This window comes from Carlito syrichta, unplaced genomic scaffold, assembly GCF_000164805.1.
Source record: "Carlito syrichta isolate Samal-C Ts95f unplaced genomic scaffold, Tarsius_syrichta-2.0.1 Scaffold302017, whole genome shotgun sequence".
NCBI lineage: Eukaryota > Metazoa > Chordata > Mammalia > Primates > Tarsiidae > Carlito > Carlito syrichta.
The window spans coordinates 522698-549201 of record NW_007246113.1 but is presented as its reverse complement, the minus strand read 5'-3'; the positions used below and the strand labels follow the sequence as shown (position 1 = coordinate 549201).

General features: G+C 36.6%; 2 protein-coding genes across 3 annotated transcripts in view; one reads left to right on the top strand and one right to left on the bottom strand.

The window, feature by feature from the left end:
• The window catches only part of AIMP1 (aminoacyl tRNA synthetase complex interacting multifunctional protein 1), a 31415-nt gene extending 24408 nt beyond the window's left edge, over positions 1-7007 (bottom strand). Inside the window, exon 1 of one of the 2 annotated variants that reach the window (XM_008055889.1) lies at positions 6925-7007. The gene's annotated coding sequence lies outside the window, so the exon portion shown is untranslated. Of the gene's footprint in view, positions 1-6899 lie in introns of both variants that reach the window. The other variant, XM_008055890.2, reaches the window with a different exon arrangement.
• A 256-nt stretch (positions 7008-7263) lies between these two features.
• The window catches only part of TBCK (TBC1 domain containing kinase), a 273436-nt gene continuing 254195 nt past the window's right edge, over positions 7264-26504 (top strand). Inside the window, exons 1-2 of the mRNA XM_008055888.2 lie at positions 7264-7562; positions 15022-15247. Coding sequence (XP_008054079.1) covers positions 15055-15247 — 193 coding nt within the window. The 5' untranslated portion in view covers positions 7264-7562; positions 15022-15054. The remainder of the gene's footprint in view (positions 7563-15021; positions 15248-26504) is intronic.

Sequence of the window (26504 nt, the reverse complement as noted above, 5' to 3'; positions counted from 1 at the left end):
TTTGGTTAAGAATTTTCCAACAGTTTCCATAAAGCACCATTCCATACACATATATATCTTATATATGGTGATATATTAGGTTACTTTTAAGAATTTTAACTGCCACAATATTAACAATTCTACTATACAGAAAGCTTCACCAAGAGAGAAGGGAAAGGTTGGGTGCCCTGGTTCACACCTATAATCCCAGTGTTTTGGGAAGGCAAGGTGGGAGGTTTGCTTGAGGCCAGGAGTTCAAGACAATTTTTTTTTTTAATTAGCTGAGCATAGTGGCATGTTCCTGTAGTCCCAGCTACTTGGGAGGCTAAGGCTAGAGAAACACTTGGGCCCAGGAATTAGAGATTACAGTGAGCTATGAGGAAAAAAAAAAGGTGAGTAAATATATTTTGCCAGAACAATCATTTATCCTGCAATAACTGTATCCTTGGCAAAATAAAACTCAGAAATGCACCAGCTGTTAACCAGCATCTACTACTTCTCCACTCCTAGAAAACTGGTGATGTATATGGTATATGATGCCAATGTTAAATATTTTTCATCTTATGAAACCTAAAAATATTTTGAATTAGCTTCTAGTCATGTCTATGTGATAACAGAACGTTCCTCAAATGCTAAAAGTCACTCATTGTCTTTAGAATTAAACGCTCTGGGAACAGGTTTTCTAATTCTTGTTGATTAACTGTCATTTACATTTTTCAAAAATATAGGTTGGATGGGTAAGTTTATATTAATGTTTTCTAGTAATATGCAAATAATGATCACCAGAACTGGCAGAAGAACCTAGTTTTTTTCAAAGAGTGTTTACAGCCACCAACTCTTAATTGAATCACATTCTTAACAGGCTGTATAACAAGTAAGGTTATTTATCTTTTCTATGTTTCATTTTCTTAATTTATAAAATGAGGGCACTTTCACAAGATTTCACTTTGAACTTTTAGTCACCTCCTTTTAGAGAATTCTTTTTTTTTTTTGACCTATCCCTTTCATCATGATGTTTATAGGATGTGGTCTTAATCTCTAATCTCTTCTAGGGATTACAAACTGTCACAAAGGAAGTATAGGGGTGCGTTTCAGGGTTAACATTGTTTGAAACACATGAATGTGGCCGGGCTCAGTGGCTCTGCCTGCAGTAATCCCAGCACTTTGGGAAGCTGAGGCGAGCAGGTTGCCTGAGCCTGCAGGTTTGAGACCAGCCCAGGCAACTTGGTGAGACCTAGTCTCTATAGTAAACAAACAAACAAACAAACAAAAAACTAGCAGTGCGTAGTAGCAAAGTAGTTCTGGCTACTTTGAAGGCTGAGGCAGAAGGACTGCTGGAGCTCAGCAGTTCGACGTTGGGGTGGCCATGAGTGTGCCACCGCAATGCGCAACAGAGTGAGGCTCCAAAAAAAAAAAAAAAAAACCACACGTGAATGCGAATGCTTTTTTTCTTAAGTTAGTCAAATATGAATGCATTTAAGTAATACATATAAATAAACACTTCACCACTCCCTGTTATCTGCCATTTATGTTACCTGCCAGATCCTCAAAGTAATTTAAGTTCATGACCCCAACTTTATAGTTACTGATTTTGTCCTGTATGCTGGGTTTATAGTAGATAACAAGAATAAACATGTTATTTGTACTCACTAAGCTTTCAGACAAATGGGGAAAACACAATTACTTGAACAGATTTTTTTTTTGTTTTTTGAATTGGCGTCTCACTCCGTCGCCCAGACTGGAGTGCAGTGGCCGCTCCCGGCCACCGCAGCCTTGACCTGCTGGGCTCCGGCGATTCTTCCGCCTCAGCCTTCCAAGAAGCTGGAATTACAGGCATGCTCTACCACACCCGGCTGATTTTTTGATTTATTGTAGAGATGAAGTCTCGCCTGCCCAGACGGGTCTCGAACCTGAGGGCTCAGGTAATCCACTCACCTCAGTCTCCCAAAGGCGCGGGATTACAGGCTGAGTCACCCAGCCCGGTTTACTTGAACAGGTTTTTAAAAATCTTATATTTAAGGGGATATAGTATAACAGAAATAGTACTTAAAGCACAAACAAATCTTTTACCATTCAAGTCAGTGCTTAAAATAAGTTGTATGCTAACTACTCCACAGTAATTTTTCAATTTTACATTGAGTGCAAGGTAAAGTTCAAAAAATTTAAGTTCTCAGGGTTTTGAATATGCTAGTATATATAGGGTTTCTCACAAATAACAATAACAACATATATTTGTAGAGCACTTAATATGGCTGGCTAAATGTTTTGCATGAATCATCTAGAATACTATAATTATTTCCATTATAGAGAAAAAAACTTGAATTGAAATTAATTTGCCCCAGGTCATACAGCTAGTTAATAAATGAGGACTGAAATTCAAATTTGCCTGATGCTGGAGCGAATTCTTTTAATGCCCTAAGATTTCTCTAAAGGATATAATTATGAAGGATTTTCCAATATATTTAACAACAGAATCCTAACCAAGGAACATCCACTAACATTTACTGGAACTAGTACTCTCTAAACTAGTTTGGAAAGCATCAATTTAGTCTCTATATTCAAGTTTAAAAAAAGTTTATGAGATTAAAATAAATATAATCTATTATTTATACATGTACAGCAACTGTAAATATAAAACATTCACGGAGAGGAAAAAAGCTCAGAAAACAGTATACCAGGTATGTTAATTGTGTTTGAATGGTAAAAACCAATACCTTTCTTTTCTTTTACTAAATTAAAATAATAATAATTTTTAATTACAAAAGCTTTTGGAAAGTATTATCTAAATTATCATATTCCTTCCCATTAATTTTATTCTTCTCAATGTTACTTATGATGATGCCTCTAATACATGGCATCAAATACTGTATATGAATTTATAGTATATCTTAATAATTAAAACAATACACAAAAAGATTGTTTCTGAGACTGTAAACTTTCCTATCACTTTTCTTTACCTCAGCAATTTCCTCAGTAGTCTTCCCTCTCCTCTACCAATCTAAATTGTAATTTCTTTAAATAACAAATTCCCTGCTCCAGGTTCTCAACGTTAGGAATCAAATATAAACAAATAAGATACTGCTTTGAAATCAGTGTTTTAAGCACAGATTTTAAATTTTACCTCATAAAACAGGAGCTCTACAAAAATTTGGAAGTGTGTCTACTCTAAACCTTTAATTTCACTATTTCAGAATTATAATTAGGTACAAATTTACATCTTAATTTTTTGAGATAGGGTCTTGCTTTGTTACCCAGACTGGTGTGCAGTGGCACAATCATAGCTCACTGGAGCCTCAAGCAATCCCCTCACCTCAGCTGGAACTAAAGTCACTTACCACCATGCCTGGCTAAAATTTTAAAAATTTTTTGTAGAAGAGTGGGAGGTTGTGGGAGAATAGTCCTTGCTATGTTGTCTACGATGGTCTTGAAATCTTGGACTCAAGACAGTCTCCTGTCTCATCTTCCCAAAGTGTTGAGGTTATAGGAGTGAGCCAGTACCCCCAGCTACATTCTCATTAGACATTGTAACTAACTACCGTATTTTATCAAATCTAAGATATCATCAATTGTAAAATGGCTTCAATCATAAGAAGCCATTATTGTTATTATTATTATTAATTAAGAAGCAATGTATTAATAATTATTATTATTAAGAAGCAATCTATTATTTTACACACCAGTATGAAAAAATACTGTTGATTCAACTGACCCAATGCTCTCTTATCACTTACATGTATCCTATATTATTATTATTATTTTTGAGTTGGAGTCTCACTCTGTCGCCCAGGCTGGAGTGCAATGGCATGCTCACGGCCACAGCAACTTAGACCTACTGGGCTCAGGCGATTCTTCCACCTCATCCTTCCAAGTAGCTGGAACTACAGGCATGAGCTACCATGCCCAGCTAATTTTTTGATTTATTGTAGAGATGAGGTCTCGTCAAATTGCCTAAGCTGATCTCAAACCTGTGAGCTCAGACAATCCTCTCACCTTGGCATCCCAAAGGCATGAGCCATCACAATCAGGCTATGTCCTATATTATCTATTGAAAGACCTCTTTTAACCTTGGATTTTTATCTTGCATAATTTAGTGTCCCTGTATTTCTGAGTACACAGTAATTTTTCATTTTAATGCTAAATCATAATCTTCCAAAACATCCTTAAAACAGAAATTAAACTCAACAACTATATAATAACACTGCACACAACTCAACTGAATTGATAACAATATTAAGTTACAATCAAGTGGGCATCAGTGCAGACAATGACAACTATGTCACATCTGCCAGTTAGTCTATAATAATTTTAAAAGGTCAACAACTAAAATACAATCCTATTTCAGAGATGTAAATATGAGAAAAATGTGCATATCAAAATTGATGGACTATAATACTTTTAATCATTTTTTTCTTCTTTTCATCCCTATTCCCACCCCCCAACTTCTTTTTCCCTCATTTGCTATAAAATCTAATTACAAGTTTACTCTGCTATGAAAAACTATCTTTATAGTGTTAAATAATGTACCTTTAGAATTAGGTTAAAATTTTGCTAGGATTTAAAACGTGTCAAAAGTCAGAATGTAAAGAAAGGTAAATAATAAAACGAAATATGCTGAGAACGATGCATCTTGAGACACTCAAGATATTTAACAGCAGAAACCAGCAGTAATTCCATGGGTCTTTTGTCAACCTTTGCCAATAGAAGGAAGATCTAAAATTGCTTTTTGTTAAAGTTCATATTTATTCTTGATTCTTTCCTTTAACTGATGAGGCCACAGAGGGTCTTGGAGGGTTTAAGAAGATGGCTATGAGGGGATGGGTACAGGGTAGATGGGAGTCTTTATATTTCCAGACACATGGCCATTAACAAAAAACTTTTCTCCCCAGTAAAGTGTGCATAAAATCTAAACAGGGGTAAGTCTAGGCCTCCCTTATTCTCACCTCAAAACAAGGCTTTTGCCTCATTCAGATTTTGTTCAATATGATTTAACCATTCCTTTCAACTCATAGATACACTCACCACTATCTTTCTCCCATTTTTAATCCAAAAACAGTTAATATTAATAGTTACTACTATAAAGAACTAGGCCCATTACATACGTTGCCATTTCATTTTTGCAACCTTGTAAGATATGACTTCCATTTTACAGACTTAGAAAAATTATACAACTTGTCCAAATCCACTCAAATATCAAATAACAAAGCCATAATTTTAACTTGTGTTTGTTACTCGGAAATTCACACTAGAATTCATTTTTCAAGTGTCTTCGAGGCCTGGAACAGTGGCTCATGCCTGTAATCCCAGACCTTTGGGAGGCCCAAGCAGGAGGATTGCTTGAGCCCAGAGTTTGAGACAAGCCTGGACAACATAGCAAGGCCTTATCTCTTAAAAAAATAAAAAAAATTAGCCAGGTATGGTAGTGCATACTTGTTGTCCTAGCTACTCAGGAGGCTAAGGCAGAAGGATCACTTGTGCCCAGGTGGCAGTTGCCTGAACCATGACTGTGCCACTGCACTTCAGCCTGGGCAACAGAGTAAGTCCCTGACTCTAAAATAAATAGATAGATAGATAGATAGATAGATAGATAGATAGATAGATAAGCTTTCAAGGCCTAATTAATTATGCCATCCATAATACTCTAACATTATCTAAATTAAGTGCATCGGGAATACATCTGGCCATTTCTTACCACCCATTGTCAACCCACCATTATGCTTCCTCTGAATTACTACAAGTCTCCTAACTCATCTTTTTTCTTCTACTCTGTCCTCAGTATACTCTTGATAGCAGTCAGTGACCCTATTAAAAGGAAGTCAGGACAAGGCACGGTGGCTGAAGTCTGTAATCCCAGCAATTTGGGAGGCCGAGGCAAGAAGACTGCTTGGGCCCAGGGGTTCCAGACCAGCCAGGGCATCAAAAAATTAGCCAGGCGTGGTAGCGCGTGCCTGTGGTTCCAGCTACTTGGAAGGCTGAGGCAGAAGGATTACCTGAGCTCAGTAGGTCAAGGCTGTGATGGCTGTAAGCATGTAGCTGCACTCCAGTCTGGGTGACAAGAGTAAGACTCTGACTCAGGGGGGAGGAAAAAAAAGTCAGATCACATCACTTTCCTGCTCAAAACTCTCCAGTGGTTTCCTATTTCATTTAGAATAAAAAGGAGATGCCCTCAATATCCTTCAGGACCTGTTACTATTCTCTCTGATTTTGTCTCTAGTGAAGAATTAGACCTTTAACTCAACCCTGACCCACCGGTTTCCTTGCTGTTTTGGCAAGTTTCTGTTTCATGACTTTTGCAGTGGCTGGTCCCTCTGCCTGACTGCATTTCCCCAAGTTATCTGCATGGTTAGTTCTCTCACTTCTGTCAGCTCTTCACTTGAGTTATCTTTTCAGTGAGGTATTTCCTTATCCCACTAAAATCTCAACATATATACTTATTTTCGGCATTATATATATTTTTTCTCTTCGGCCCTCATCACTACCTAAAATATGGTATGTTTTTGTTTACTTTAGTATGGTTCTTCAACACAATGTGAGCTACAGACAGGGATTTTTGTCTGTTTTGTTCATTGCTCTTTACATAGCGCCTAAAATGGTGCGTGCAATATAGTAAGCGCTTAATAACTTTGCTGAGTGAATTCCTGTCTTCTCAGATTCCCACAAACACCAAGTCCTTTGACACACACACACATTCATATAACGGTAAACATGTTTATGAATCTACGTTTTCCAGTACATCCTTTCCCCTGGCCCTGCATCCGATTTCTCAAACTTGGTTCCTTCAAAAGGTCCCAAGTTGTTCCCTATTTCCTCATGCCAAGGTTGGTGCTGGTGCAAGCTGCCTTCCTACTAGTACCCGTAGGCCAGGTTCTCTCTCCTGGAGGGAAGTAGGGGAAGGGAGACTCCTACGATCGCAATCCACCTACTCGGACCCGCCACGACATCACTCACAGAAAGCGGCGGACAGATATTCGGAGGCAGTCTCGGACTAGAGCAGGTAGGAGACAGCCTCTCACACACGATGGCAGCGAGAAAGGGCCCCTTGCGGTGCCCACGCTAAACGCCTGAGTGATCCACAGATTCAACCCCACATTCTGTCTTCTCTTTCCTGTGCGCAGCCCTATTGACCAGCCACACCAGGCTCCTCATCTTCCATTCCCTCACCCAATATGGCCAATTCCCCTTCCTCTTTCGCTACATCTTGTCGCCAGTTTGGGCAAGAAGCAGGGCGCCAGAAATCGGGGTCTTTCCTCAGTGCTGCGTCGCGGAGGCTGGGACGTCAGAAGAAATGGCCAGGCTGGGTGGAAGGTTGTGGGTAGAAGGCTGGTGCTGTGAGTGAGCAGGGCTGGCCTTGTGCTTCTGACCGGGTTCCAAGAAAGGAACCTTCACTGTCTCGGCTTGCAGGCAAAGGGAAATTGCTAAGCTCCCGGCGTTCCAGGAGCGGCCTCTTGTAGAAGCACCTGAGATGCAGGGTCTGGTGCACTAAGCCATAGCGGCAACACCAGCCACAGCGATCCCGCTGGGGCCCCGTGTAGAAGCTCCATCCCCCTTGTCTTTGTGCCCGCCTGCGTCCCCACACTCGGAGGCAGGTATTTGGGTGTCCCAGTTTTCTATGTTTTAGTGGGTGGGGCTTGTGGGAGGTAGAAGAATATCGGGAGCATCGAGTGGCTGAGCTGTGGAGCCGCTTACTGTTGTGTACTGTTTCCATTCCTTGTTACAGTGGCCTTCCCACTACATCACACGTTCACCTGAGTCCTTTCGGAGCTGTAGGCTAAGTAAGAGCTGCATCACTGCCTCAAAGCAAGACTTAAAGAGGAAGTTAGGGAATCTGGAATCTGCCCCTCCACGAATCTCCGTGGATGCGGACTTTTGCTTTGGTTTGTTTCTGGTTTTCAAGGTTTAGTCAGCTGTCGAAGTGTGCTCCCTTGAGCAATAAAGTGAAGGGTGGAAAAAAAAGATAAAGTGAAGCAGTGGAAGGAAGTTACTTGAGAATTGTCAGTGGCTGCTTCCAAGGATTCCTATCTCGATTTCTGTGTATTTGGGGCAAAGATAACTTTTGGAGGAAAGACATATGTAAAATAAATGAATTAGGATCATTTTATCGTTGGAGAAATGTGGAAACTATTTTATTCATGATAAAACCAGCATCTTTTGCCCTATTTTTAACTTTCCCCATTTGAGTCATTCGACCTCAAGTTCGTTCAGGGCAGAGATTATGTCTTGTTCACTGTTCTTTGATCCTGCATCTGACTTAAAATAGGAGTTTCAAAATATTTGTTGAATGAGTTTTTACGTCCAACCGCTTACATTTGTTCTTTTATCTGTAACCTCATTGGTCTTTTTCACTAGTTTTCCTCCAGTCACCAAACATGAGCAAGTGTGTATGTGTATTGTGTGTGTGTATGAGTGTGTGTCTTTATGTGCAGTCATCTGAAAGGCAATTGAAGCAGAACAGTGATAAAATGTTTTATGCGAATTGGTGTTTTATCTTTTTAAATCATACATTTCGTGTATTTGATTATTTGATTTTCAGTTGTCTAAGTGATAAAGGCATCTACCTGAAAATCAAGTAGTATACTTTAATAGGATTGAATAATAAAACACAACCGCTTCATCCTTCCTACACTCACTACTGTTCTTCAGCAATAACTACTTTTAACCTTTTCTAATTTAAGGTCTGTAATGATGAATAATACATTACACTGCTAATTCTCTTTCTGTTGACTTCTTAAGAAGTCCACATCATCTACTTCTTCTCCAAATTTTGGAATAGTTATAATACACTTTTTAGTTTTTGTTTTTTTGAGTTGGAGTCTCACTCTGTCGCCCAGACTGGAGTGCAGTGGCTGCTCCCGGCCACCGCAGCCTCGACCTGCTGGCCTCCGGCGATCCTTCCGCCTCAGCCTTCCAAGTAGCTGGAATTACAGGCATGCGCTACCACGCCCGGCTGATTTTTTGATTTATTGTAGAGATGAGGTCTCGCTGCCCAGGCGGGTCTCAAACCCGTGGCCTCAGGCAATCCACTCACCTCAGCCTCCCAAAGGTGCGGGATTACAGGCTGAGCCACCAAGCCCGGCTACTTTTCAGTTTTTTTTTTGGTTACTTTATAATTCTAAATAATATACGTAAACTACTTTTTTCACATCAATTTTTTAAAAATATATTTTACTATTTGGACGATGAGAAAAGTTGTGACTCTTCCTTTGTCATTGCAGAAGCCACATTCATGTTCGCTTTTCCTTAGCTGGACCTTTACTTGTGTGTTTTCAAGGTTAATAATATTTATATTTCTTAACTACAACATTTTTGCTTTGTTCATGTGCTAAAAACCAATAAAATGCTTACAATATTGTGACTTTATATTATTCCTTAGTGCAGGTCCAAGAAGTATGCTATAATACATTTTCTTTCTAACATTTTAACTTCATGACCCCTGTGCCATACTAAGGAAAGTGTTTATAATATCAAGGTCAAATAACTTCTCCTTTCCTCCCCTTCAGTGGTAAAATATCATGCCATAATTGAGTTGATCATGTACTTAATAGAGTTTTTAAACCTTACTTGCACATAAAGACACACACTTTTCTCTTCTTACCTTCATCATTGCCTTTCTGCTTTCTCTTGGGGAATAGGTGCATGTGCTTTTTTCATTGGGTTCTTTCATTCATTGTATGATGTACATAGAAGCTTCCATTCTGTTCTGCTTGAAGACATTAATCTTGGAGTCCAATAACTTTAGTTTGAGCAAATTGTGTTCTAATCCATTTGTATTGATTTATCATGGGTTTATATTTATTGAACTCTTAGGTAAATTACATTGTTTCTTTTTTCTTTTTGAGTCAGTCTTACTCTGTTGCCCAGGCTGGAGGGCAGTGGCACACTCACAGTCACCGCAGCCTTAACCTGCTGGTCTCAGGCAATCTTTCCACGTCAGCCTTAAGTAGCTGGAATTATAAGCAGGAGCCACTACACCTAGTTAATTTTTTTTTATTATTGTAGAGATGAGGTCTCGTTATGTTACCGATGCTGGTCTCGAACCCATGGGTTCAGGCAATCCTCTTACCTCTCACCTCCGTCTCCCAAAGTACTGGGATTACAGGCATGAGCCACTGCACCTGGCCAATTACCCCTTATCTTCTATTATTTTGTTTATTTCTCTCTTTTGCTAGAATACATCATAAAGAAATTTGCTCACAAAAGTTGTATGGAAGGTAATTTTATTTTTTCAATGTTTGTATGGCTTTAAGTTGTTATTTGTTTGATAGTTAGGCTGTGTATAGAATAAAAATTAGGTTCCTTCAACTCTTTCAAGGCTTTAGTGTCTTCTAATTTTCTTTTTCTGTTTTTTGTGAGATGGGCCTCACTATGCTGCTCAGCCCAGTCTGGAATTCCTGATCTCCAGTGATTCTCCCACTTTGAGCCTCTGAGGTAGCTGGGATTGCTGACATGCACCACTGTACCTGGCTCCTCTAAATTTTATTATTGCTGATAAGAAGATGAGATTACCAGTCTGACCTTAGTTTCTGGATATCTGGACTATTTTTTTCTCTCTGTAATGATTAAAATTTTCTAGTTATGCTTGATGCTTTGAAAATTTATGGTACCATGTCTAGGTGTGTGTTTATTCTTGTAATGAACTCATTCAAAGGAGCTAAGGTAAGTGTTTCAGTATAGGTTTTTTTCCTCATTCGTTCTCCTTGAAATTATAAACCTTTTAAATTTAAAGGTACATATTTCCCTTCAACTATGGGGAATTTTCTCCTATTCTATATTTTGTAATTTTTTCTTTTCCTTTTTTGAAATTCTTATAAAGTGGTTGTTGGATTCTTGGCTTGATCCACTTTGTTATCTTTTTTTCATGCTTTTGCTGTTTTCCTTTTTGCTCCATGTTCTCAGTAATTATCTGAACTTTATTTTCCAACTCTTCTATTTGATTTGGCAGTTACATAATTTCCATTCATCTTTTGATTATTCTTTTTTCATAGGCTTTTAATTTTTTTTAATAATGTGAAATTTACACATATTAAAATGCACTGATTTTAAGTGGCCAGTTTTATGAGTTTTGAAGCACGTATTCATCCTTGGAACCACTGCCACCACAATTATGATATAGAATATTTCTACCACTACAGAAAGTTCCGCTGTCCTTTCAATCCCCTCTGCCCAGCCAGGGTACTACTTTCTGATTTTCTTCACTACAGTTTAAAACTTAGTTCTGGAATTACATTTAAATGGAGTAATACAGTATATACTCTTTTGTGTCTTCTTTTTTCATCAGTATGATGTTTTTTAGATACATCCATGTTTTGACATGTTTGTTCCTTTTTTGTTGTTAAACAGGGCTCCGTGGTATCAGTGTGCCACAATTTGTTTATTCATTCACTTGTGACATGTGCATTGCTTTCAGTTTTTAGCTATTATCAGTAAAGCTACTATAAATATTCTCAGGCAAGCATTTGTATGGACATATATTTTATTTTTCTTGGATAAATACCTAGTAAAAGTAGAATTTCTGAGTCCTAAATTAGGGGTATTTTTATAATAGTTTTCCAAATATTTTCCTAAATTCTTGTGCCATTTTATACTGTCACTAATAATGTATTAGAATTCTACTTCCACATTCTCCTCAAAACCTGTTATTGCCAGTCATTTAATTTTAGCCATTCTGGTAGAAGTAAAAGGTATATCATTGTGGTTTTAATTTGCATTTCCCTGCAACTGAGAACTTTTTCACGTGCTTATTGTCTATTTGTATGCCTTCTTTTGTGAAAATATGCATTTGTGAGTTTGCCTATTTATTGGATTTTTATTTTTATTTTTATTATTTTTTTGAGTTGGAGTCTCACTCTGTCGCCCAGACTGGAGTGCAGTAGCCGCTCCTGGCCACCGCAGCCTCGACCTGCTGGGCTCCGTTGATCCTTCCGCCTCAGCCTTCCGAGTAGCCAGAATTACAGGCGCGTGCTACCACGCCCGGCTAATTTTTTTATTTTATTGTAGAGATGAGGTCTTGCCTGTCCAGGCGGGTCTCGAACCCGCGGGCTCGGGCAATCCACTCACCTCAGCCTCCCAAAGGCGCGGGATTACAGGCTGAGCCACCGAGCCCGGCTTATTGGCTTTTTAAAAAGATAATTGAGTGTTGGAATTCTTTATAGATTCTGGATATAGGTCTATTATTATATACACATACATTTGAGTTTTTAAAAAGGCTATATCTATACATAATGACATATAAATAGATATAAGTAATACTTCTCTTTAGCTTGAATTTTCATTTTCCCAAGGTGCCTATTGTTGTGCAGGTATTTTTAATTTTGATGAGGTTTACTTTGTCAAATTTGGCTTTAATGGTTAGTGCTTTTTTTTGTATCTTGCTTAAGAAATCTTTGCCTATTCTAAGGCTGTAAAGATATTCTCATGTTTTCATTTAGTAGACTAACAGTTTTAGCTTTTACATTTAGGCCTATAATCCATCTGAGATTTTTGTGGATATATCAGCAGAGGTTAAGGTTTTTTTAAAAAATATGAATATATTATTCAATAGCATTTATTTAAAAGACAATCCTTTCCCTGTTGAACTTTTACCTTTATGAAAATCAATTCTTTGTATTTTTAATTTTTTTAATTGGGAAATATGTGCTACTACATAGCATGTACGTGCACACACATATAGATAGATATAGCTACAGAGTATAGACATTATGAAGCATAATAATAGCACAAACACCCAAAAATCCACCAACTAAGAACTAGACTGTTACTCAGTTTCTTGTGAATTCTTCCCTAATCTCATCTCTCCTTTTCATATAGTGCTATTCCTATCCTGAGTGTTTTCAAATTCCCTTATTTACTGAATATGTTCTTGCCATATGTGTATGTATTCCAGAATTGTTTATTTCTTTTTTCTTGTTTTTGAGTTTTATGAATATTGGCAAAAGTTTTGTGTGACTTTTTCATTCAACATTATATAGTTTGCTTATTTTCCATCCTTTATACTCTTCTGTTATGGTGAATATACCATAGTTTATTTAACCATTACCTGCTATTGAACTGTTAAGTTATCTTAAGTTTGGGGATATTTGAAACAATACTGCTCTGATCTTTCTTGCCCAGATCCGTGTGTGTGTGTGTGTGTGTGTGTGTGTAATATGTAATAACAAGATAGTGCAGGAATGCAATAGCAAGATAGTGTCAAACTCTTTTCTTCAGTGATTGTACCAATTTACACTTCCATTTGACAGTAAATGAGAGATCCTGTATTTCCATTTCTTCCTAACATGTTACAGATGTCTTATTTTTTACTGTCTAGTAGATATAAATTCTTACGTGGTTTAATAAGCAGTTACCTGATTATTAATGAGGGTTTTTTTTTTTAAATCTCATATATCTTTTGGCCATTTCTCTTTACTCTTGTATAATATATTTTCTGTAGCCTGTTTTATATAATATATGCAATATCTTTTCAAATCGCTTCAAATTTATTAGAGTCTGTTTTCCTTTTACTGTTAATAAATTATTTCCGATGCCTCCAAAGCCATATTTTCGGGGGTTATTTTATTCTTTGCCTTTTATGCTGCAGTCTTTCCTCAACTATTTGATGATTCCCAGATAGTTCATTATTTAAGACTTAAGAAGGATGTCTGGGAGTTTTGTGTATATGGGCAGACTTGTTGACCAGCACATTTTAAAATGTCTGGATGAACAGCCAGGTCTTAACTGGGATCCTACAGATTTCAGAATTAAGAAGAGTTTGCTTTTCTTACTAGTGCCCATACTGTAATTCTTGGTTTGTGCAATTTCTTTGGGGAAGAACTTTGTCTTTTCTTTCATGGAGGATAAATAACTGCCTATGTTGTGGAGCTGGTGGCAGAGGTGACTTTTGTAATTCTCAACCCTTCAGATCACCCTTCTGACTTCAAACTCTCTGACTGCTCTTAACTACGGTTTCTGCCTTCTTTAAGTCTTAAACCTCTGAATCTGAAGGGGTCAACCAGACCTCTTAACTACTGTGGATTGTGGCTTCCTTCTTTTTGTTTCTTGTGATAGTACTCTACCATATGCATTTTTGCCTTATAGGAGTTTCTTGAAATCTTTCATCAGCTCTTGACCCGTTTCTCTTTCTTGTTAAGGATTTATACATTTTAAAACATTTCTTTTAATGATTTTATTGAGGTTTCTAGACAGACATAAGAAAAGTGATCTAATGAATTGAAATTGTAGCATATTTGTTACAAAAGCTGAGAAAGGAAAAAATGCAGTGATTAATGAATGGAATTTTTTTTTAGTGAAATACCCAAATAAAAGAGATGTGGTGTTGGGATTTGGTGGTTGTTTTTGTTGTTGTTGTGGCTTCTGGTTGCTACATGCCCAGTACTGGGGGCACCATTTATTTAGGTTAAAGCAAATAGGACCTTTCACACTGTACACATGGAACAACTATCTCTAAACTGGGGGTGGTATATCAATCAGGATTGTAAAGGAAATTAAAGAAGATCATACATGTACAACAGTACAAAAATGAAAACTGATTAGTTATTTAGTTAATATTATAAAGCCTTCTGTTATCTACTTTTTTTTTTATCTACTATTTTAAATTTTTACTACTTTTAACAGAATCCCTGGTTATTTAGAGCTCTTGGTTGGTATCTATATTTCCTCTTACCTGACTTTTCTCACTGGGTGAGAAGGAAAGGTTCTAGATAGTATGTAGGTTATTTCGTCTTTAGCTAGAGAAAAGAGCCTTATTGGTATGCAGATGCAATAACAAACTTCCTTTACTCTTAAAACTGTCAGTCACCATTGGAGATGGAAGATTCTATCTTTTCCTTTTTATATCATTGAAAATCTTTGAATTTGATTTAGAGCTGCATTATAAATTTATGTTTTGATTTTTTTCTTCTAATATCTTAGAAATGTTTAACTTTGATATTTTTACTGTGAAGTGTTCACATTGATGTTTTCTCCAAGCTGTACGTTATTAATTATGTTTAAGGTAAGAAGATACTGGCTTAGTATTTGGTCAGTTTGTCCTAAAATTCTCTCCTTTTTCAGATCACCTAGGAGTCTAGATCTAGGATTCCAAAAATGTTTCCCTTGAAGGATGCTGAAATGGGAGCCTTTACCTTCTTTGCCTCAGCTCTGCCACATGATGTTTGTGGAAGCAATGGTCTTCCCCTCACACCAAATTCCATTAAAATTTTAGGGCGCTTTCAAATCCTTAAGACCATTACTCATCCAAGACTGTGCCAGTATGTGGATATTTCTAGGGGAAAACATGGTAAGTTCTTCTTTTGCCTATTTTGTGTTCTCTATTTTGTTACTCTGATTAAGTTATAAATACACTATACAGTAAATATATTGAGAAATCATTATGTGTGTACATGTGCCCCCTCTTCCTCCCTTCCCTTCTTCCTCTCCCCTTTACCTTCACCACTTCCTTTCTCACACACTTCCCATTTCCATGAAGATCTGTGAGGTGAAATCCAAACTTCTTACCAGTCTATTGCATGCAAGATACTTCATGGTTTAGTCCCTGTTGTCATCTTTAGATATTGTTTGTCGTTTCTACTGCTTTAACATTTTATTTCAGCCACTGAGTTCCTTCAGTAATTTTGATTATGTTTTTGTACTTTGCTATTTTCTCTCCTAGATTTTGCTTTTCTTCATTTTTTTGTAATGTGAGCTATGTCCTTTTCTGAGATTTTTTTATAGCTTTTGTCATTTTTTATTATTTTCTCTTTAATTTGTCTCCTCGGAGGATTCTTAGTTCTTGAGGATAAGTACTTTTACTTGTGACCCCAGAGCACATAGGAGGCACTCAATAAATATTTGTAAACTGAATGAATGATTAATATTTTTTACATTTGAGAATTGGCATTTTTAATTTTCTTTTTCAGGGAAACTGTCTATTTTTAAGTATATTTTTTATCTGTAAATATAAAATGAAGTTTTACTGTCAGAGGCATTAGAATTATCTGTTAGAATGTATTGTATAATTGAAAGTAATGAGTTTGACTCTTCAAATGAAAAGGAATCACTAGAAGATTTTTTTAACTGCATTAGTCTGCATTAAAATTCCACTTACAGAACTGGAATAAAAAGTTGAATTCTGTTGGTTAAACAGTGTTTCCCCAGGAAGGTGTTTATTGCTTTTTTAGTGATATATTTAGGTTCTTCCATATGCCATTAAATATGCTTATGATGGCTTGGCTTGGTGGCTCGGCCTGTAATCCCAGCACTTTGGGAGGCCAAGGTGAGAGGATTATCTAAGCCCGGGGGTTTGAGACCAGCCTGGGCAACTTGGTGAGACCTCATCTCTACAATAAATCAAAAAAATAAGCCAGGCAGAGTAGCACTTGCTTGTAGTTCCAGCTACTTGGAAGGCTGAGGTGGACGGATTGCCTAGGCCCAGCAGGTTGAGGCTGCGGTTGCTGTTTGCATTCCAGTGCACTCCAGCCTGGGTGGCAGAGTGAGATTCCAACTAAAAATATATATATATATTTATTTATATATATACATACATACATATATATGCTTATGGTGACGATACTTTTAATTATTTTAGAATTTTTTTGGATAGACTGAGGTTGCATTTCTTTACATTATTTTAAGTGCATTCCAGTGAAATGTATTTAATTTTTCTATGTAAAATAATTTAGAGATATAAAAGAATAACATGTGAACGTGAATCTTACATGTTTGTTAATAGCTGTTTTTTGTCCAATAAAAATGGCAATTTCATATAATTCAGCCTAATATCAAAATGGCTGATAAATGCAAACTGCATTTTCTTTAATTTTTTGCTAGAAAGTAGGCTTAATTATGCCTTCAAGTTATCTGTTTGATTTCTCTCAGAATATTTACTCTGAGAATATTTGTGTTTTATATACTTTGAGTAGAAAATTTTTTTTAATGATTATTCAAGGCTAATATTTATTGTTTATCATATATCAGATAATAGTCTACTTTTTTTTACATATCTTAACTTAATCCTCATAACATTGCTATGAGATGGAAACTAGTAGTATTTGCATTTTTTAGTTAAAGAAATTAAGCTACGGACAATTAAGTAACTAATCCAATGTCACACTAAGGAAAATAAAGAAAGGTTGAATGCTAATACTTTTTGGAAGCTGTTATAAGCTGCTATAAACCTACAATAATGCAAATATTGACATTATTCTACTATCTAGAGCTTTTCAGTACCTTACATGGTTTTGAGCTCTACTACATACCTAGTTCCCTGAATTGTTAGATGTTGTCAGGAGGCTTAGTGGGAGACATAGGAAAGAGGGTAGTAAAAAGAGATAATTGTCTAGCAGATGACAAAAATATTTGATTTTTCATGTTTGTATGTATATGTACACCTAAATATATAAGTATGCATACATAAATATACCATAAACACAAAAGCATATTAAAGTATACATTGTTTTATTGGGATTTCTTTTTCTGTGCATGATTGCCTTTGATTGACTGATTCAGCAAATATTAGTAAACGTCTATTAGGTTTGTCTTAACCTTTCAAGTGAGATTGTGAGTGGTCCCATATTGAGGTCTTAAGGGTCTCTAAAAGGAACAAACTTGGAGCTCAGCTGATGGAAAGCTAGCTTTAAAGGAAAAATATTCATTTAGAAACCAGTCTTTTTTGTTCATTCCGACATTTCAGTTTTTTTGAGTAAGAGTCTCACTCTGTCATCCAGGATGGAGTGCAGTGGCACGCTCACAGCCACTGCAGCCTCAACCTGCTAGACTCAGGCAATCCTTCCGCTCAGCCTTCCAAGTAGCTGGAACCATAGGCGGGTACCACCATGCCCAGCTAAATTTTTGATTTATTGTAGAGACAAGGTCTTGCCAAGTTGCCCAAGCAGGTCTAAACCCCTGGGCTCAGGAATTCCTCTTGCCTTTTCCTTCCAAGTGCTGGGTTTACAGGAGTGAACCACTACGCCCGGCTTCATTGTGAAATTTCTTACAGTCTACTTTGACGTGCATAACTGGTATTCACTGAGGTAATAATACTTTAAATAGGCCCTTGCCTGATACTATGACCCTTTCTATGCTAGGAGCCAAATATATGAAAATGTTTAAGTTATCCTAGTTTTCAAGTAAACTTCAAAAATAGTAAAGGAGAAGAATGCAACCATGATTATGATATAGTAGTAGTTGTTATCATAGGTTATCTACTTGTGCCAAAGAAGTACAAAGGAGAAATATTAAATTCTGCACTGAAGAATATTGGTATTAATCAAACTCCTGTATAAAAAATTTTGGTGGGATAAAGGGCTTTAGAACACAGAGGAATGACTCCTATCCATGAAGTTTTATTTGCTGACATTTATTAATTTTAATGGTACTAGTGGCCTAAGAAGACTCATGGATTTTCAAAAGATATTCTGGCTTTTTTTTGTGACATTCCTAAGAAACAACATCTTAAAATCATTGTTAATTTCATTCTTATTTTTTAAAAAAAATTTATATGTCTTAATTATAATCTTACTTTTTTTCTAAAAAGAATTTGAGACAAGATTCAAACATCCATACAATATTTCATTTATATAGTACTTGAAAGAAAAATACATAATTATCTATCCTCTTATGCTCTGTGTTGGGATCCAAGAGTCAAACTGATAAAAGAGTGACTAACAGGAGAAAAAGCACAGATTTAGCTATGTATGTATGCACAGAGTTCACAGAGGAATGTGATTCAAAGAGGTGGTTAGAATTGGGGCTTATATACTGTCTTAGCAAAGGGAGATAAAATGAGAAGTAGTCTGGCTAGCCAAAAAAAGGGGTTTAGAGCCTTGGGGGTCGAGTAAAATGCCTAGGCAACCTATTGTACCTAAGAGTTATTTAGTAATGTTTAGTGTGTAGATAAAAGTCATCTTTCTCTTCCTGGTACAGAAGAGGGTTATACTATTACAAATGAAAATTTCTGTTTTCTTTACATAGAGAAATTTATGTTTTGCTTAGAAAGGGGGAGGGCAGAGAACTAATTGCTTTCAACTCAAAACAATCTTATGTCAAAGTGGGGTATATTAAGGTGGTATGCTCTGATTCTCTTCAGGAAGAAAAGGAACAAAGTTAGAAAAAGATATATGATTAGTAATATTAATAAATTGTTTATTTAGATGAACTATAAATGGGTTTGTAAACCACTTATAGGACAGGGCACAGAAGGAATTCCAACTACTTCAAATTACTTTTATAATGAGGAAACATATTTAGAAATCAATTGCTAGATATTTACCTAAATGTGGAAAAAAGGTCAATTACAAACTTTATAATGTTTGTAAAATCTGTTGTCCAGATGAAGTCTGGAGACATTGTATAGAAGCTTTTTTAGTATGAATATCTGCGATTGCCTGTGTGTGTTGTTATGGGCAGTGTTCTCAACACATCCTGATAGGTTTGCTTTATTGTTCTTTTTCATATTTATCTCTGACCTAGGAAATTTTTGTAGCTTGTTCCATTTTTTTAATGTATGTCCAAATTGGACAGCGTAAGTTAGTAGCTCTAATAGGAACCACAGGGACCTATGAATGGGCTTTAACAGGTCTGTGAACCCCTCAAAATAATATACAAAATGTGTATGTGTGTGTACACGAGGGGAGACCCCCCCAAAAAACAAAATTACCTTTTGGAGGGTGGGCTCCTGCTTGCTAGGTATTCTAGAAACCCATCAGCATCAATGTACTAGCTGGTGTTGTGAGAGGCTGAGGCTATGTTCTGCTTCAGTGAATTGTTTTTCAAGATTCTTTCAATGCATTGCCCATTTCATAATGAATGATTTACAAGTGCTCCTGCTCACACCACACTGAGCATTCAGCAGTTTTTGACCAAACATGGCATGACCCCATACCCTGCTCTCCCCATTTACCTGATCTTACCCCGAATGACATTTTTCTTTTTTTTTTTCCCCGTGTGGACAAAGTTCTCAAAGGGAAACTTTCTGCTGATGTGGAAGAGGTGAAATAGAAAATGGCAGAAGCACTAAAAGACATCAAAATGGACAAGTATAAAAACTGTTTTCAGCAGTGGAAAAAGCATCTTGTTAGGTATATTACATCAAATGGAGAGTACTTTGAATGTGACTGAAGTTTGAACATGTAAGAATAAACACACAATTTTTTATAAATGAATTCCAGGTTGTTTTTGGTCTCCTCTTGTGCATGTGTACACATGCATTTTCTGAAGAATGAGTGGATGATTTCTTACCAGATTCTCAAAAAGGCTTCCTAATGTAAAGAAAGGGTAAAAGCACAGACATAGAGGATCAAGGAGTTTGGAGTGATTATCTTCTTGAATTAATTTGAGAACTTCTAATGTAGGATCCTAAATTTTTCAAAGTTGATTTGAACTGTACCTTGTGCTGTACCATATCACATATTTACCAATCAAGAGACCCACAGTGAGGGCCACCGTATAGGGTTTTGCCCTTTGCATAGTGCATGAATTCTTCTGGTTAATGGAGGAAGGGAGCTGAATTCTGATTCTCTCTAATTATTTCTGGCGGACAGGGCACTTTTTCTAATTTGTTTATGGATAACCATGAAAACTAGAGTAATTATCCCTACAGTAGACTTTAGAGAGCTCCAGCCATTTGCCAAAAACCTAGAAAATAACCTGGCAAGTTTTTTGGTGTTGCTAAAAAACAAACAAACAAACAAAACCACTTTTTATTGAAGTTTCTTATTTGTTAAGTGGCTTCAATGACATTAATTAGCTGTTGAAAAATTGTGTGGCTCATTTGGGGCTTTTTACATCACCAAACAATTAATAGAAATTGTCAATCCCTGTATACTTTAGTACCTCCTCCCCCAATCCATGTACAGGTTCTAAAGAATTTCCAATTGTATGGCTAGTCCAGTTCCAAAACCACTCCAAACAAAGCTTGGCAGTATTGTAGATCCTCTTTATTATTCATGGCTGATGATCATGTTTAGTTATTCTAGTTTATGTCTACAAATTTGACCTGTTTTTCCAAACTCTTGCCACTTAACCTATTCTTAGGGCTTCATTCTTTTTTTCCTAAAGTGCCCTTTGTTTCTTCCCAATATATCTGGAAGCCTCTTTGGAACTTCACTTTGTATAATTGAGAACTTGCCTCTGACCTGTTTTTCTTAAGCCTCCTTTTTTTTTGGCATAATGGACTAAATAGTCCTAGCTATTTCTTGAACTCCTTTTCCTTCCTCTACCTAAATGGACCCTGTAAACACTGAACTAGGAACTGCCTTACATCATAACTGTCTTTGGAGCACCCTCTTGCTAATCTTGCATATGAACCTTCTTTTTGATAATTAATGTCAGGTAGGAGCTGATCACCTTCAACATGGTAATCTGTTCTACAGATCATTGTTCTCTGAAGCTAGTTCAACAGTCTGATATGTCCCCTTATCCTCAACCACCATATTGCTGTTTGCTCTACTTTTGCTGTTTGCTCTACTTTCCCTGTTTGTCCTGGTCCTAGATCTCAGCAGCCTTCTCCACTAGGGTAATATAAGTCATAGATATGAATACAATTCATATATTTTAAGTCTAGCTGACTGGAATGAGATTATCAATGATTGTCAAAAGTCTAGGGAATTGGATTACCTTGTTTAAATTGGCAATGTTAAATAACTATGTTAAAGTAATTGTTTATGTAAAAATCTGTTCCAAAGTATCTCAGTCATTTCTATTGCTTCTAGTTTGAAAAATTTGAGAAGTTTCTACTCAACAAATCTCCTTAGTGAACACATTTCTCAATGATGTAATACCATATGATTTTGGTTTATCTCCTGAAAAAATCTTGTTTCCACTTTTTACCCTTTATTCTGTTCTTGCTATGCAGATATCTTGTCTTTGTTCGTCCCACTCTCTCCTTACATGTGATATTTAATCTGTTTTAGTAACATTACGCTTTTACATCTTAGGTTAGCTCAGAAGTCACACTTTTCACTATTTGCTGTAGATCCTTCACAATTGCTTCAAGATGATATTGTCTTGCTAACTCAGCAGGATGAAGTATTTAACCTCAAGAATAGTAGACATTTTATTAGAATCTGAGAACTTGGTTTTTTTTTAATTGAAAATATTTTTAAAGGAAAAAAGCCATAAAATATGAAAATACTTATGTTAACACATTTTATATTTTTTTTCTTGCTTGAAATCTCAGGTGTGTTTAGAAGCAGAGTGAAATTATAAATGGTATGGTATTGGATCTCTTTTTAATTTGGTATTGATTATCCAGAAATGTTTCAGTGATTGCTGATGAAATCAAGAATAAATTTATTTTAACTAATAGATTGGAAATTCAGGTAAAGAATAATAGAAATATTAAAGACCTCTAAGATAAATATTATATACATTTCTGGTATATATCATTTCAACCTAAGTGTCAGTATCAATTTCATCAGAGAAAGAGAACCAGTAGTATATGTCTGTGTGTTTGTATAAAGAGATTAGTAGTTGCTGGGAATTTGTGTGCATGATTGTGGGAATTGACTAGGCAAGTTTGAAATTCATAGGGCGGTCCCTCAAAAAGGACAAGCTGAACTCTTAGGCAGGAGCTGAAACTGTTGTCCACAGGCAGAATTTATTCTTCAAGGAAACCACACTTCTGCTCTTATTCATGTATTTATTTGTTCATTCATTCATTCATTTGAGACAGGATCTCACTATGTTGCCCAGGCTGGTCTTGAACTCCTGGCCTCAATTGGTCCTCCCTCCTCAGCTTCCTGAGTAGCTGAGATTACAGGTTTAAGCCATTGTTCCTGGCTTTCGATTCTGCTCTTCAGGGCTATTCACCTGATTGAATCATGATCACCTGGATTGTCTAGGATAATCTCCATTATGTAAAGTAAACTGATTATAGACTTTAATCATTTACAAAGCATTTTCATAGCAACATCTAGATTAGTATTTGTTGAATAACTGGAAATTACAGTATAGCTAAGTTGACTCATAAAACTGACTATCACAGTGTCCTGGTACCAATACTGTTCTTTAAGCACAGTATTTTTCTTTGTTCATTTTAAACTGTATAACAATTTATTTAAATACTATATTTTAAAGGTAATGAGCTACTCTCATTTTTACTATGAATAACAAAATAATTATGTAGTAACTGTATTCTAATAACCTTTTATATTGAGACATTGACAATTCACCTCTTTCTCTAAATTAAAAAAACACAAAACAAAACCTTTATTTTACTTCCTCCTCCCTTTATTCAATTCTTTAATTACCCTTCTTGCTTATTTTCTACTCTCTTCAATTTCTTAACATTGACTTAAAACATCCATTTCAGGCTGGATACACTGCATGGTACTTGGCCTTTATCACATCTTTGTTAGAAGAAAGCTTATTCACAGTTCTTGTATATTCTATTATTTAAAGTTCATCTTAGTGTCACATTTTTTTAATAAATAATGCCACTACATTATTGATTTATATTTGGCACATTATGATTCCCAAATGTTTTATTTTATGAAACTACATTGTTTTTATTACAAACAGAAGTTATTTTTAAACAGTGGTCCAGAGTTTCAGAATAAAGACTCCTCCAGTGATTTCTTGGAGAAAAAAAAAAAACCAAGTTCGTATTGGAAACATTGTTTTAGTATCTACTCGATAACCTGTGGGAGAACATTATTATTCTGCAAAGGATCATAGCTCTGCAGGATTAAAACAATGCTTAATAGTTCTATAGAATCTTGAAGTTTTGGCAAACATCCTTTTCAGAATAAACTTGACAAATTCCAGTGGTGCCACGCACTTTGGAAATCTCTTACTGATAGGGAGACTTATGACTATCCAGTTTATCTATCTATCTATCTATCTTTCTGTCTGTCTATCTATCTATCTATCTATCTATCTATTTATTTATTTTTGGAGTTTTAGTCTCACTCCTTCGCCCAGGCTGGAGTGCAATGGCATGGTCACAGCCACACCAGTGTCGACCCGCAGCCTGGGATTACAGGCTGAGTCATTGAGCCCAGCCTGACTATCCAGTTTAAACTGTTAAATTTAAATGCATATTAATGGAAAATGCACATTAGAAAAAAAAAATTTTTTTTTTGAGCCAGTTTCACTCTGTCACCCCAGGCTGGAGTGCAGTGACACGATGACAGCCACCGCAGCCTCAACCTGAGGGGCTCAAGCGGTTATTCTGCCTCAGCCTCTGGAGTTGCTGGAACTACAGGCACATACCAATATGCCTGCCTAATTGTTATATTTTTGTAGAGATGAGGTCTTGCTATGTTACCCAGGCTGGACTTGAACTTCAGAGCTCAGGCAATCCTCTCGTCTCTGCCTCCCAAGGTGCTGGGATTACAGGCATGAGCCACCATGCCTAGCCTGATGTTTTTTATTTTGTATTAAAATCAGTGCCACTGAGTTGTTTTCTACTTACTTTATAATACAGCACATAATTTTTTTTTTTTTTTTGAGTTGGAGTCTCGCTCTGTCACCCAGATTGGAGTGCAGTGGCCGCTCCCGGCCACCGCAGCCTCGACGTGCTGGGCTCCCGCAATCCTTCTGCCTCAGCCTTCCAAGTAGCTGGAACTACAGGTGCGTGCTACCACGCCCGGCTAATTTTTTGATTTATGGTGGAGATGAGATCTCGCCAAGTTGCCCAGGTGGGTCTCAAACCCGCGGGCTCAGGCAATTCACTCACCTCAGCCTCCCAAAGTGCGGGATTACAGGCTGAGCAACCGAGCCTGGCTAGCACATAATTTTTTACACAGGACCCATTTCTGTTTAGATAATGACTGTGGTGATATGAAATGCTTCTTCATTTCTAATGGCCACATTATGCCTTTGCTTATATTAATTCATTTGATAAATATATTTATATTACATGCCTGTGTGTTTTCGATGACATTCTAGAGACTGGTGATACGCTCCTGGACAAGAACAACATCATTCCTGCCATCATAAAGTGTATTATCTAGTAGAGAAAAAAGACATCACTGCTGTACCCTCTTATCCTCAGGGGTTACTTTCCAAGTCCTCCAGTGCATGCCTGAAACCTCGGATAGTGCCAAACCTGATTGTCATCAATCAACACATTTCTGTTCATGTCTTCTATCTGCAAATTGAATGGCTTTTCCATCTTAACATAGCACTTATCTCACACTGTGGTCATAACTTTTTGCAATTTGAGAAATAACAGCAAAACTAGTACGGATTTCTTTTTTCTTCACAATTTCACAGATAGATGATTCATTCTTACCATAAAACTTAGCAACTTTAATGTATGCTTTTTTCTCTTTCCTTATCAAGTTGAGAATTTTCACCTTTTCACTTAGAGGAAGTATTTTATAGCTACTCTGGCATATCTGAATAGCTGGTGAGAGATTTCAGGATGCTAGCCTGAACAATGCAATTTAAAACCTAAGAATTGTTTATTTCTAGAATATTCCATTGGATATCTTCGGAAACTGCAGAAAGTGAAACCTCATAAGGGGGAAACTACTGTAAATAAAAATGGGTATGCAACTTCTTAGACTTGAAACAAGTACCATAAAAGAAAAATACAATGTAGAATATTTTATAGGGGTAGTAAATTGATTTTGAGAGAACCAGAGTAGTGTTCCTTGGGGAAGTCCCATTTAACTGGAGCCTGAAAAATAATAATTAAAAACTAGCAGATAGTGCTTGCTGTACATCACACACTATTCTAGGTCCTTATTATATATTAACTCATTTTAACCTCATAACAACCCTATGAGGTGCTGTTGTTCTCTTCATCTTACAGAAGAATCTATGGCATAGAGGGATTAGCTAATTTCCATAAGGTCACATAGCTAAATTAGTAGTAAAACTGGGTTTTGAGCCCGCAAAATAGTCTGTTCCCTTAACCACTGTGTTAAGTATGTGATAGGAGTTAAGTATGTGATAGGAGAAGAGAATAGGGAAGATCATGTCAGGAACCCATGTATAAGTGCCCTAAGACAGGAAGAGGGAAGGAAGATCATTGTGGCTGGAAGTTGGTAAATCAAGGATAAAATAGCATAAATGAAGCTAGAGGAGGTAGTTCCATATTCAAGTTTATTATTATTTTATCACTTTGACTTTAGTGTGAAAATATGTTAGGAATAAGAGTTAATGTGGGAAGATCAATTGATTGTTGCAGTTATCTAATGAGATGATGCTGACTTGGACCCATGTTGTGGCACACGAGCAAACTATAGATTCTTAAAACATTTGGAAGATAAATATTGCAGGGTTTTGTTTGTTTGGATTTGAGAAGGGGAGGTTACTGCTAAGTTTCTAACTAGAACAGCTGGCTGGGTAGTGATATCATTCACTGAAATAATACTAAAGAAAACACACTTGAAGAGCAAACTGTAAATTTAGTTTTGGTTTTCTTGAGTTTCAATAACTTTTATATTAAAGCAAGTAAATGCCTGTAAAATTCTGTAGTCAGAGAGTGGGCTTGAGATGTAATTTCAGAGTTTTTTAGCTTTGTGTGCCGATGAGGGGAAAACACACTAAGAAGTCCCAGAATCAGGGGTGGAGGCACTGGCAGCATTGGGTAGAAGAGGTAAAGG